The sequence below is a fragment of the Ornithodoros turicata genome, chromosome 2, assembly GCF_037126465.1.
Source record: "Ornithodoros turicata isolate Travis chromosome 2, ASM3712646v1, whole genome shotgun sequence".
Lineage (NCBI taxonomy): Eukaryota > Metazoa > Arthropoda > Arachnida > Ixodida > Argasidae > Ornithodoros > Ornithodoros turicata.
This window is the reverse complement of record NC_088202.1, coordinates 140,781,460-140,794,912: the sequence shown is the minus strand read 5'-3', so window position 1 is coordinate 140,794,912 and position 13,453 is coordinate 140,781,460. Positions and strand designations below refer to the sequence as shown.

Below are 13,453 nucleotides of genomic sequence, written 5' to 3'. Positions count from 1 at the left end.
GCATAAATCTAGATAAGACTCTGAAGGCGCAAGATTTTGTCCGGATATGTGCTTTAAAATGTGTCAAAACAATTAGAATGGCGAATCCCCTGCGTTTTTTTTTTCTTCTTATTATTATTTCAGGCCCTCTTCAGGGCTGCGGTGGAACCATTCGCATGGGTGACACAAACCGCCTCAATGTCCGCTGGCCACGAGCTGATGGAACCCAATACCCGCCCGACGTGAACTGTGTCTGGCGCGTCCTTGGAAGTCCCGGAAAGATTCTGCGGGTCAACTTCACAGAATTCCAGCTTCAACAAAGCAACGACTCTACTTGTTCCAATGACGTTGTCGAGGTATACGAAACTGGACAGATCTATCTGTTATCTATCTCTAAGAAAAATTGAGTAACGTTGCTCCATTTCCTGGACTTGGTGACTTGTCACAAACGAATAGCTCCTTTGTAGACAACACGTATTTTATTGTTTATTGATAATGCCAGTTGTTGATAATGCCAATGTTTATTGATAATGTCAGTTGATGGTCTAACCGTGACACAGTACAATAACAATGCCACAAAGTAGATCAGAGCGTAGACGGTACAATCTTGCTCTATTGCAAAACAAATTCAAGGGTACCGCAGGAACGTAACAGGATGCTATGATGGTACAAATTCAAAAGGAAAAGTTCAAAAGACTATAGTCCTGTTCAAATTAAGAAGGAAGAGAAATCTACTCCGACGCTCCTAAAATATTACTGCGCTGCGGATACGATGTCTGGACACAGAGAAGTCACGGTCGCTCCTCCGCCAGATAATGTAATCCATCATACGTACTCTGCTTCCGTATTGGCTGTTTACTCCAGCAACTCCGAATATCCTCTGGATGTACGAATTCGTTAGGACGTTATTCGTACATCCAGAGGGTACCAGGTGTTGTCGTGGTAGAGTGGCCACATGACACTACGCTGTGTGGTGGCGCTACAGTATTTGTCCTCTCGTGCTGTTGCGTATCTCTATCTCCAATGGCGTTTGGCGTTGACGGATTAGATTTCTTTTCCTTCTTAAGTGTAACACGAGTAGAGGCAGATACTTGTGAAATAGCTTTGAGGAACGACTCGATGTCGGGCGAGCAAACTATGGAAGACAGAAGTATGACATTACGAAAGTTTATGTGGAGCTTTGGAACTATTTTCAGTCCTAGGGAGTCAATTTCATTGGAGTTTATGATGGGGAATAACTGCAGCCTGGGGGACCTGGAAGGCGTATAAATATTTTACATGCCCCCACCTGCTACGGCTTTCGACACAGCTGTTCTATCCTGCCTGGTGGGCCCCCGTCTCAATGGCTTGCCCACGTACCCTTCAGGACAAGGCATCGCATCATTCACGCTCCCAAACCCCACGAATCAATCAAGCAAGGAATCTTTATTCTATGCTCAACCATGGCGTTGATTAGGAGCGGCACTCTACCACTTACCCAAGAGGGACGTGAACGTGGTCGCAAATATCTCAGCATAGGTACACCACAAAGTGTGTTGCCGAGACGAAAGAGGATAGTTCGTCTGACTTCGTTTCACACAAAAAAAATAATCTACAAAGTAACTTGGAAAATGAGTAGCGTTTATTAAAAGAACTATTTAAGTAAGATTACTAAAGGCGGACCATTTGAAAGTATTTGCCAGACACCAAGTTAGTCTAAAAAATATCAGAGATGTTTAACTTACATACTCTACTCAAGTGACTGCACAAGTCTGAGGTAATCTCATAGTACGATGGCGATAACGCGACAACCAGAGCTGTTTATGAGGAGAGTTTAGCCATTCTGTGATCTTTTGCTGCCACGAGGTGGGGAGCAGCCGTGACGTCAGAGCTGTCGTCGCTCCGCCCACTTGACGAGGAAGAAAGGCGCGCCGCGGCGACACGGGACGGTTTCAAGGCTGTTCCTCTGCTCCAAAATGGTGCCACTGGCATTTGGCGCCGCCCGTCGTGTGACGTCAGACGGTGCGCTTCGAGACAGGCTCCTCCCATTGGCCAAACTCTCCTAATAAACGGCTCTGGCGACAACGCAAGCGTGGCGACACCTATGACCGATGGGAAACGTTCAATGGGTCCCTGTGGCGTTCTGTCCTCTCTGCCGTTTTGTTTAGCTGTTGTACCATCTCGCTATATCTGTTTCTTTCGTCTATCGAGTACTTCACAAACGAAGAATATTGCCCTAGTCAGACAGCATTTCAAATGTCAATTGCGAGAAATGGCCTTCGGCCTCTCAAATGACCTTTGTTCGGGGGCGCCTGCCAGACAGGCGGGAAAGGAGTGTTCCTCAACTGACTGCCCTCGCCGGCTACCTTTTTCGGTTTCGTTTTCCCTGTCTGCTGTGGAAATTTGAAGTTGGTCTTTGCGCCACAAATCAAGATGGAGAAGCCATATGCACTTCTCTAAATAGGATCTAAATACGTTTACACAGTTTCACTCCATTATCCGCGTTTTATAGGTGTTCCTACATTCAGCTGCGAAGGTAGCGAGGGTACAATGGCATAACACTGTTGTCGAGATTGCTCCTTTCTGCTCCTCAAATGTCGTTGGGAGCCTCCTTTCGCGTTGATGGTCATTTCTTAGAAAGGTCCTTTGAGCTGCCGTCTGACACGGCTGTCAGAGGTCATTTTTTGCAAATGAAAATTCCCCGAAGTCCTTCGAGCATGCCGTCTGACTGGGGTATAAGTCATCATTCGTTCACCGTTGAGCGCTTGCACGTGGTTCGTGAAGTTCTCGAAATGATGGGCGAACCTCGTCGGCTAGCCATATTGATTTCATGAGACGGATTCGGAAAGGGGCTTGATTTCAGGCTTGAGGACTAGTTGGCCCGTAAAACGTAGGACCTTCCGACTCTGTGGGCTGCGCTTGTGATTGGCTGACAGTCATACGGAATCAAACGGTCGCTTACGATTCTCCGAGGCTATTAGATGTCCGGCGTTATTCTAGTTACAATTTATGCGCCTTACTACAGAGCCGACCGTAGTCTTACAACGACCAAGCCGTCGTACAGAGAGTATCAAACAAATTTTTCGGACTGCCTGTGTAAGTCGTGATGAAAACGGTACCGGGTGTCAAAATACACACATAATCAAATACGAGCGATTAAAAATACAATCAAAATCAGAGCGTTCCGACCCAGTTGATTGCGACCTCGTGTGGGATCTGCAACGTGTGATTGCTACTCAAAATCATTATAATGGGCAAATGCTAGCACGCAACAACCGACTATCGCGCAAACAGGCATGCGCAAGTCACGTGCGGCTTTGCTCTTATCTACATCATGCGAGAGCTCGCTCCGGCCTTTACTCAAGACCTACCGCGACTGATTCGCGGATCTCTTTGTGGCTACGTCACAACGTGAAAGCCATCACTCTTTGTTTATCTCGGTGGCGTTGTCATATCTCATATCGAGTACATCTCTTTTCAGGTTTGGGACACCCTGCTCAGCCGTGACTTATCCAGGCAACGTTTCTGTGGTTCCACCGCGCCTTCTAGCATGCTCATGGCAGGGAATATCTTATCTTTGAGATTCAGCAGCGACCATTTCGTGTCCGGCTCCGGCTTCAAAGCTGTCATCACTCAAGAAGCGCGTAAGTACAGCTTCCCGCGATTGTAATCTTGCTCTGTACGACCATTAAGATGGTGGGACAGCAGGACAAACCTCCAACACCTCTAAGCACCCACACTGTGCGCAACGTCCGAAAAAAAAAGAGAAAGAAAGAAAAGGTGGCAGGGAGGGTATGGGTTTGTACTCTTGCCCCCCCCCCCCCCCCCCCCCCCCCTCTTGGAAAGAATCCTGGGAACTCCCATAGGGTGTGGGTGGGGGGATGCAAGGTCACTTGTGAAAACTGCGCTCTCTGTGTTCATAGGTCATGATTTTTTTTCTGTGATGTCATAATGATATGAACCTGTGAACACCCTCACAGTCCGCAGCGTCCGTCTCCCCGTAAGGAGGTGAAGCGGCTGCACGCTTTGCCCCCTTGGAAGCTCTTTGCTGTCCTCCGTTGGGAACAAAAATCCTATAGCAACACCCCATGGACGCAGGTCCTCACGAACACGCTTCAGGCGTGCCTGCAAGTGGACGGCCTCTCGCCCCACCCTCTTCACTGATGGATTTCCTGGATCTATTTGACGCAACTTAGGCAGCTAAAAAGCAAGTTCCGCTAATATAAACGAAGTCAAGTGCCATAAACGCGAAATAAAATCAGAATTTATGTGTGGTGAAAGAGGCGGTGAGTAATTGTCCGGCTTCAACGGTTCTGTGGTGAGCAATTAGTACGGCCTCAGCCGTTTTTTCGTGAGCAATTGTCAATTGAGCAGTTGTCCGGTGAACAAATGTCCGGTGAGCAATTATTGTTCGCGCCTCTTCCTAACTGAGGTCCGTATAAATCAGTTGCTAGTTAAAGGCTGTCCTTGGTTGTCGTCCTTGTCCCGTGTTGCTTTCTTCCACCATGTTCAGTCCCAACGAACATGCTCTACACCCTTCTTGGTCTCAATCAGGCCCTTTCGAAGTCTACAGGCTATGTGACCACAACTCAACTTCTCCGCGTTGTGAACAGTGCGTTTGGACTGGAGCTCCACAAAGTGCATTGCTCTGTGACACACATGCCGTGCTTGTACACGCTAATAAAAAATAAAAAATAAAAAGGTAAAATCTGCTACCCAAGCTAGTAGAACGACAGTTTCCACTCTGTAGTTCGTTTCTACTCTGCTCTTATGCCCAAAAGGTAAAATTGGTCTGGGTAGAAATGTGGTTGCAACACATCTCTTCCAACGTGGGTAGAAAATCCTACTTCTTTTTGTTTACCACTAACCACTAATCCACGTAACCACTAACCTCCTTATCTTACGCTATGCTTGCGAATTCTTGCCTGTTGTCCCGTTTCGTCCACGTGTTCGTGAACCTTCCATTTTTCTGCAACCGGTCTGTAGCCTAGATCACTACGTTCACATAATCCCCTCCACACTCTAACAAAGCAGCCATTCACTCCCGCCGTAAAAACCCGTACGGACCTTTCTTCCCTCCGGGCTGTTGACCCACAATTCGCATGAACCTTTAAACACGTCACACCTAACCCTTTAAATACCATGCCAATGATGAGGACGGTGCCCAGAAGAAGAACAGTCTCTGTTCGAAATATCGGCGGCTTCTGTCCTGAGGCAACTCCCTTCCTCCTTCTTTTTGTTTTGTTTCATAGAGCGTACGGCCATGTATGGTTGCCCCCCTTTCCTCTCTCTTTTTTCTATTTTTCAAAACAAGTATCCCAATAACGTCCATTGCTAGTAGGTGTCATTAATTACATGCCCCTCTACGACGGCCGTAAAGAGATCATTGTTTATCCAAGACGAGAAGATTATTAAAAGAACGAAAAACCGAGAGACACGGGCACTTACACGAACACGAAGAAGTTCTCAAGTTTGATTTTTCGTTCTTTCAGTCATCATGTATCAGTTCATCTACTGCCTCTTCTTTTTCGAGAAGCTCATTGTTGTACAAGGAAACGGTCGGTTCAGTTCAGACGACTTCCTTGCAGCGTGCATATGTGACAGCAATATTGTGGTATTATTGTGGCACTTGGAACTGGAAATGAGAATAGTGAACACGAGGAATTGTAGGATTGACAACTGAATGTATATGTGAAGACAAAAGTATATGATGACTGAAACAATCCATTGAGTACTAGCCGCAATGTTGCACTCCCTTGCGCCGCACTACAAAAACCTTCAGAAAAAAATCACCCTACACGAGGAACGCATATGGGAATAATGACAATGTTCGGTGTATCATTTTACAAAGTAAGAACCGCATTCAGCACATGCGCTGTCGCAGAAGCTTATTAGGCAGCACACTCTTTGCCGACTTCGGTTTCTGCTTGTTTTTTTTTATGCCTAAGCCTTATGAAACGCAGTCAAAAAGAAAAACATACATGATTCTTTAAAGTAAAATTGGCGTCTGAACAACGAGCTATATCCGGAAGCACGACTTCGCCAACGTTCTGAACCTCAGCATCCGTAGTCCCCGCAGAAAATGCCCTTGTATAGGCGAGCGTCAAGGAACGCGACTACACACTCAAGTAGTGTGCTCTACGCGCGGTTTATTGTAGACAGAAAGACGGCCGAGGAATGGGCGTTGCACGAGCCAAGTGCCAATCTTCGTCTGCGCTGCTACAGCTGCTCCCCCTCCCCAAGAAACAGGAGGGCGACCGAGGGGGCCCAGCAAACTCGCCACAGACGGCGAGGTGGAGAACCGTGTTGGGCTGGCAGGGGGTACAGGAAACGGAGTGACTGGGTCGCCTTCCATGTACGCTGACCCTACGCTGCCCTTGGAGACGAACACAGAGCGAGAGTTGGCGGACCTGGAAGGGTACGGTAGGAGCTTGGAGAGGGTGCAGCGCAGACGAGTGAGATACTCGTGGTAGCTGTTGGCAGTGTCAGGCTGAGGCACGAAGAGCTGACCGTGAAGAAGCAGGCTGGACCTGTAGACCATCTCAGCAGCGGAACAATAGAAATCAGTATGTACAGCGCAGGGGATTCCGAGAAGGACAAGCATCAGGGCGGCCTTGAGCTGCCGGTGAAATCTTTCCACCATATCATTTGCGGCGGGGTGATAAGCTGAGGCGAAGCCGAGAAGATTGAGCAAGTTTGAGAAGAGCGAGGCTTCAAATTGCCGTCCGTGGTCGGCGATGATCTCCGAGGGCACGCCGAAGCGGGAAACCCAAGTCAGCAGAAAGGCAGTGGCGACAGATTACGCTGTCATGTCCGGCGTATAGCTGTAAACGTTCCTTACACCTCATCCAGGCAAATACCGTGTTTTTATCTCAAGCTACTGTCTATAATGTGATACTTGGTAGATAAAGCAGTAAACCTAAAATTTGTCTCCCTTTGCTTACGTCACGCCACTAAAGGTCACGTGTCCTAAGTGTCTCCGAAAAGTCTCCGAAAAATAACGTGCGCCCGCGCCTTTCATTTTACATCTATCAGATGTCGGAGGCATATAGAAAGTAACACATTTTTCGAAGTCCCATTGTGGACGCACAGGTAACGTCGCATTAAAGTGGCGGACATATGCGACGTGCGCGACCTTTGTGGGACGTACATGGGATATTTCTGGTTTACTGGGGGAGTGTACCTGCCGATACAGGTAATGAGATAACGGCAGCTGCGGGATGGTTGGAGAGGACCGACATTGTCCTGATGCTGCACCGTCTCGAATCTGCTGGATGGTGGTAGGGAGGTCGCGAGAGGAGCACGCGTATGACGGTGAGCTTTAGCTTGTTGACTGGCTTGGCAGGTTTTCGTCCAACGACGGATGTCATTCTGCACTGCTGGCCCGATGTATCTTGCGGGTACGAGACGTCTGTGTTGCGCGGATGCCCGCATGTGCTAAGCAGTGAAGGTGGTCGAAAATTGCACGTCGAAGAGGTCTTGACACGAAGGGTTGGGCTGTGCCCGTAGAGATGTCACACGTTAGTCGAGTAGTGGACGCGCGTGGAGGGATGTCTTAGAGGCGCAAGCTAGTAGAGGCTGAGCGCCGGAGCTCGCGCAGCTCAGAATCTTCCTGCTGTAAGCGAGCCAAGGTATCAGCGTCGATGGACAGCGTGGGGTTGATCGTACATAATCGGCTCAGGGCGTCAGCTGACTGACTGAGTTTCCTCTTCGCGTGTTGGACATCCGTGGTGAATTCCACCAGGAAGGACAGGTGACGGATTTGACGGGGAGAGTATTTTTTACTGGCCGATCCGCGCACCTGGTCAAGACAGCAGCCGCTAGCGCTAGGGCCAGCCTTTCGTGAGTCACTGAGCACGCCCCTCCACCGCGGCTCGTAAAGGAAGCTACGCTCGCTTCTTCTGATTCGGCACTCTTCGGCTTCAACTCCCCACTACCAGTCACGGTACGCCGTGGTCTTGCACTCTTCTTCAGGCCTGCACGTACTTGCCGATGGCACCCCTGGGTAACACCAGCGACCCTTCAATGAGCAATACTTTTCACTTCCGATCTCGGTACGTCGCTGTCCTTACGCCCTGACGCCGCACATGCGTCAGCTTGTCAACGCTTTCTGGAAGACACTCGTGGAAATATCTCACGCTGCCCCCATCGTCCTGCTACCACTTGACACGACGCTGCACGACGCACAGCGCACTACAACGCCAACGAACGTCCACGTCCACTATTCTGCAGCGCCCGCTGCCACGAACCCAAGTCGTATGCCAAGCTTTCCCTTGTCCACGTGCCGTCTTCATTCCTCCCGTCTGAGTATCGACGTGAACTCAACCACTCAACCGCAATCGCAGCGTCAGCAACAGCAATCGCAGCAGGTTCAGCGTCTGAGAGGAGGACTGATGTGGCGGTCCATAGAAGACTATGAGGAGGTACCTCTGGTTGCCACTCGAAACGGTGCTGGAACTACAGTTCTAACGGACCCGTCCTAGCGAGAGGTCAGGACCATCAGCCCGCTGGGATATTTCATCGTGGCCGGTCAGGCCTCATGTAGAGCCGAGTAATGGCGGTGACTTCCATGGGTAGCGCAGTGTGGTAGTGCCCGCCGATGGGCCGTCAGAAATTTAGGTTGGTGAGGGCCGGTGAAATTTGCGCCGCGCAAAGTTTATGTTCATCGTTCGGGTCACCAAATGTAGAGGAGATGGAGTTCCACCGGTGTGGCTATAGAGACAGGTCACAGTCATCGCCTCTTCGTGGCATACCATCATCGCCGGTCGGGACTCATGTAGAGGAACTCCTCCTCCTCTCTATAGAGTTTGTAGGCGGTGAAGCCATCACGTTCGGGTGACCAGTTTGTAGACGATCGTCAAGGAATGCGACTACACGCTCAAGCAGTGCGCCATGCTCAAGGTTTATTGTGGACCTAAGATGGCCGATGCCAATCTTTGCCGGCGCTGCTACACCCTCATTGTAGCGCCATAGTCCTACAATATGGACGTCCAGTGGGCAGAGCGAGAATTCTTGCCTACAGAGACGTTTGGCGTACAGAGACGTGGAAGTTTATGTTTATTCGCTCAGAGGCGCTCGGAGCCGTGTATTCGTCATGGGTCCGAGCGCCTCCGAGCGAATAAACATAAACGTCCACAATGTTGCTTCATGCATGGCCTTTTCAACACCATCTTCTTGGTGCCGAGGCAGTTAGCCAAGAGTGAAAAATGAAGGAACATTTCCAGTATTTGCGCGAACGACATTCCGACAGATATCATAGTATAGAAGAAAGAGCAGAAAGCTGCTCATGAGGCAGAAATTCCACTGCATGTTCCCGGCATTTGCGTGGTGTGGGGATATCGGGAGTTCTATACCGCGCACAAGTAGCAGGCAACACCGCCTTTCTTTGCTGTCAGCTACAGAATCGTTTGTCGCTGCGCCGCAGGACTCTCCCCCGGTTGGGTCACATGAAAAGACATGACAATGAGCGCGCGCACATTTGTGATAACTCCCAAGCAGCACAATGTACTAAACGTCGAGTGCAATAGGGGTGGAGGGGTAGGTGGAAGGCATTGAACAGACTCATGAAACTAAGGAACATTGTTAAGACGCATACCGTCCACCCCTATTGCATTCGACTTTCAGTACATTGTGCTGCTTGGGCTATGACCTCTTCCGCTCTTCTTCGTTACTTTATTCTCTCGTGTAAACATATTTATCTCCTACGTACTCTCGTCCTCCGGAAAAAAAAAATGACGATTATTTCTTCCCCCTTGACAGCACTGTGCGGCGGTGATTTGACAATAGAGGCAACGGCGAAGACAGTATCGAGTCCTGGCTTCCCATCAGGAGCTGCTTCAGGAACCCGGTGCGTGTGGAACTTAGACGACGAGGCCGTCATCCACTTCACGAGCTTCCACATCCCTTGCGAGAATGGCGCTTCACTCATCATCCTTTCTGTCAACAAAGGGGTGACCATATATTTACTTCTGAATTGTAAAAAAGAAAATATTTCATCACACTCGACTAAATCGTCATATTTATGCATAGTCGACACAAGACAATGTGAGGATGCAAAATTACTAAAGTACTGAAGCGGGATAGTTGCTGTGTCATTCTCCAAGCGCAGCAAAAGGACAGGGACGAGAGAATACTCGACGCTCTGTGCGTTGCCTTTCTATTGTCCATGTCCTTCTGCTGCGTTTCGCATTTCAAGGATCTAAAAAATTGTTTGTTTGTTTGTTTCTTGTCCGTCCTAGGCGGCAACGCTGTGTACATGATCCCTAAGGCGATATAAGGTGCGACCTACGTCGATATGTCTTGCTACTGGTCCAGTGTAATGGCATTTATAGAGGCAGTCTTCGGTAGTACCTAAAACTAAGCTACAAGCAACTTGTAATTGCAACTTGTTAGTTTTTGCATTATAGTGACTTTTCTACAGAAGGAACTTGTAACTGTAACTAGTTAAGACTTTTGGTTGAAGTAACTGTAACATGTAAGTCAGTAACTAACGTACCCAACTACTGCAGTACTTTCCACACTTTAGTTAGTTCAGGGCTTCAAATAAGCTGCCGATTTTGTCAAACAGGAATTCCACGCATCTCATACGTCGCCAGGGTTGTCTTATTGACTCAATCCAACCGTGCCTCGAGGGGTGGTGTCACGTGCCGTTAGGGCCCGTGGGAAACCTTCCGTTTACAACACGGTGTACCAGGTGTGGCTACTAAATAACGAGACTCGGCGTCTCGTAGCCTTCGTGTATTATTCCCGAGTGGGAAGCGCATGCGCGATAGGAGACTTCGAACCTTCCACTAGCGAATGTGACAACCTGTGTCCCGTTGTCACTTGTTACATTTGTGCCAGCAGCGCGGTGCTCACAGGTACAGCCACGCGGTTGTCTTGCCGGGGTCATGGTGGTCGTGGTGGTGGTGGTGGTGGTGAACGGGCTCGCCGTTGTCGGCCTCACAGAGTTGGGCAACGTCAACACTGACGCCCTGGGGGAATGTGCGTCCTAGGCCTATTTCTAAGGGAACTGTGACGACATATGCCTGAAAACGTCTCAGGCAAAACCCAGACAGCACAGCCGGCACCGGGATTCTGGAGCAGCGAACCAATCAGAAAGTCCTCGTGAAATTGAAAAAAAAAAAAAAAAGTCACTGAATGAGTGATTGATACATGCGTCTACGGTTAGCCGACGGATGGGAGGATGTTGAAGACGACGACAGACGATGCCGGCCCGTCACTGCAGCAACACAGCAGAATGTTTGAAAAAAAATAATGAATTTGTTTGCAACGATCGCCGGCTAAGCGTTCGGATGATAATAGATATGGTGAACATCTGTGGGATATAGCTGGGAAGAAAAGGCCCGGCTTGCGGGAGAAAAAAAAAAGGAAACTCGTAGGCTCTCCACCAGGACAATGCGCCAGCTCAAAATGCACTGTCGGTGGAGCAGTATCTTGCCGACAAGAAGGTTTCAGTGTTAGATCATCCTCCTTATGCGGCGGATTTAGCTCATTGAAACGTTTACCTGTTTCCAAAGATGAAGACGGCGTTGAAGAGGAGCCATTTCCAAACTCTCCCCAAGCACAAAGACAGAACGGCAACAATACTGAAGCGAATAACACATTATGATCTGGAGCGGTGCTTCCAACTAGGGAAAATTCATGCCCAGCGTTGCATTGATAGGGGAGGGGAGTATGTTTAAGTGGATCGCTGTTAATTTGGAATGATGTAATAATAAACACGATTTCCCCTCCAGTCTCGTTATTTAATAGCCACACCTCGTATCTCTGCTAGGACAGTACAAGTGCAAAAAATAAACTTTCTGTTGAGATGATGCTTTAACGTCGCAGCTGAAACTACTTACATTTCAAAAAGAATAAATGTCGCTTAGTTACTTTTTTGAGTAACTTAGCCATGACTGGCTAGAGGTAAGAAATAGTAGCACTGAGCAAAGGGGAACAAATCTACGTCGTTCGGGACTATTCCAGTGATCACTATCTTCGGTACATCAAGGATTATGTGGATGTCACATATAGACCCAAGCAGCACAATGTACCGAAAGTCGAGTGCAATAGGGGTGGGCGGTATGTGTCTTATCAATGTTCTTTAGTTTCAGGAGTCTGTTCAAGGCCTTCCACCTACCCGTCCACCCCTATTGCACTCGACTTTCAGTACATTTTGCTGCTTGGGGAAGGACGGTGGCATTCGCGACAACCGAAGGCCATTGAATGCAGTCAAATAGTAAGGTGATGGGATCATTTCCAATGCACAAACCGGGATACAACAAAGTATTTTTTTACACTTTTTGGATGTAAACATCTTGTTCCATGGTACACCTCTGTGGTGTTATTCTAATGTGCGATGTGGTGTAATGTGTGGTGTTTCGTGGATTGTGTATTTTTCGTACTTTACAGGAGGGTGCTGTGTAAAGTACCCTTGTACTACTGTATCATACGAGGGGCGCCATTTGAAATGGCATAATCTACACATATGTAACAATTTTAGAGGTGATAACATCTAAAACACTTTTTTAGATTTCTGTTTCGCGAACACCTTTTCAAAACTGTTATTGTATGCCTTTGTTGAGCTCACGGGATAAAACCGGACGTTCGGTTACAAAAGCGCACGTTTTTACACGCTAGATAGTGTAAAAAAATTACTAAGAACGTCATAGGGTGGCATGAAGCAACGCGACAAAAATAGGTGTCGTGGTGTCACTTTTCTGAAACATCACGACAAGAAAGATTAAAACAAGAGACAAATAAGGTAAACTAAAGATAAACCACACACGATTTTGCGACAACAGCTCAGTTTCGCGGTTATCTGCATTTGCTCTTTTACGCACTAATAATATGAGAAAAGGGCCCTTAAATGTTCACCCCGCTGGTTTAAACTCTCGTCTCCTCGTAATGTCGTTGCAGGAACAGCCGACAGAGTTTTGTGGCGATAGCACGCCACACCAGTACCATACAGTGCAGGTGGCTCAGACGGACAGGCGGCGAACCATTGTCTTCAACGCCGGATCCGCAGTTAACCAGGCCCGCTTACAGTTCAACTACAGACGGCCCTATAGTAAGTTAACATTTACCTCTCACGAGTGAAAGTGGAACGCGTATTATGTCGTCACAACGACGCTATTCCAGCACCGTGAACACTACTCTTGCGCGCCAATGTCTTTTGGTGCCCTTTTCCCTGCAGGCATTCTGTTATGTGTATATATATCGACGCGCACATACATGTGACATATTGCTGTACGAATACGAACAGCGACGGTGTTCTCACGCCGGCACATGCGCACTATAGATACTGTTTGTACGGGTTGTACAGCAACAGCGTGGGCGACAGTGGACGCTCGAGAGTTCGAAGAAAACCTCATTACCCACCGGCACTAAATCAGGGAAGTGACTCCCGGATTTTGCACTGCTCAACGTTACGGGGTGCACGGCTTGACAGCCGCGACCGTTGGCAGTAAATTTGGACCAGAGGGTGGGGATCACGAGGTGACGCTCCTGT

The 13,453-nt window shown here is 48.5% G+C and overlaps 1 protein-coding gene across 1 annotated transcript in view; it reads left to right on the top strand.

The window, feature by feature from the left end:
- LOC135385101 (cubilin-like) overlaps nt 1-13,041 on the top strand; it is a 129,939-nt gene extending 116,898 nt beyond the window's left edge. Inside the window, exons 60-63 of the mRNA XM_064614277.1 lie at nt 124-335; nt 3,440-3,602; nt 9,718-9,908; nt 12,862-13,041. Of these exons, the coding sequence (XP_064470347.1) occupies nt 124-335; nt 3,440-3,602; nt 9,718-9,908; nt 12,862-13,041 (746 nt within the window). The remainder of the gene's footprint in view (nt 1-123; nt 336-3,439; nt 3,603-9,717; nt 9,909-12,861) is intronic.
- Nucleotides 13,042-13,453: the final 412 nt, after the last annotated feature.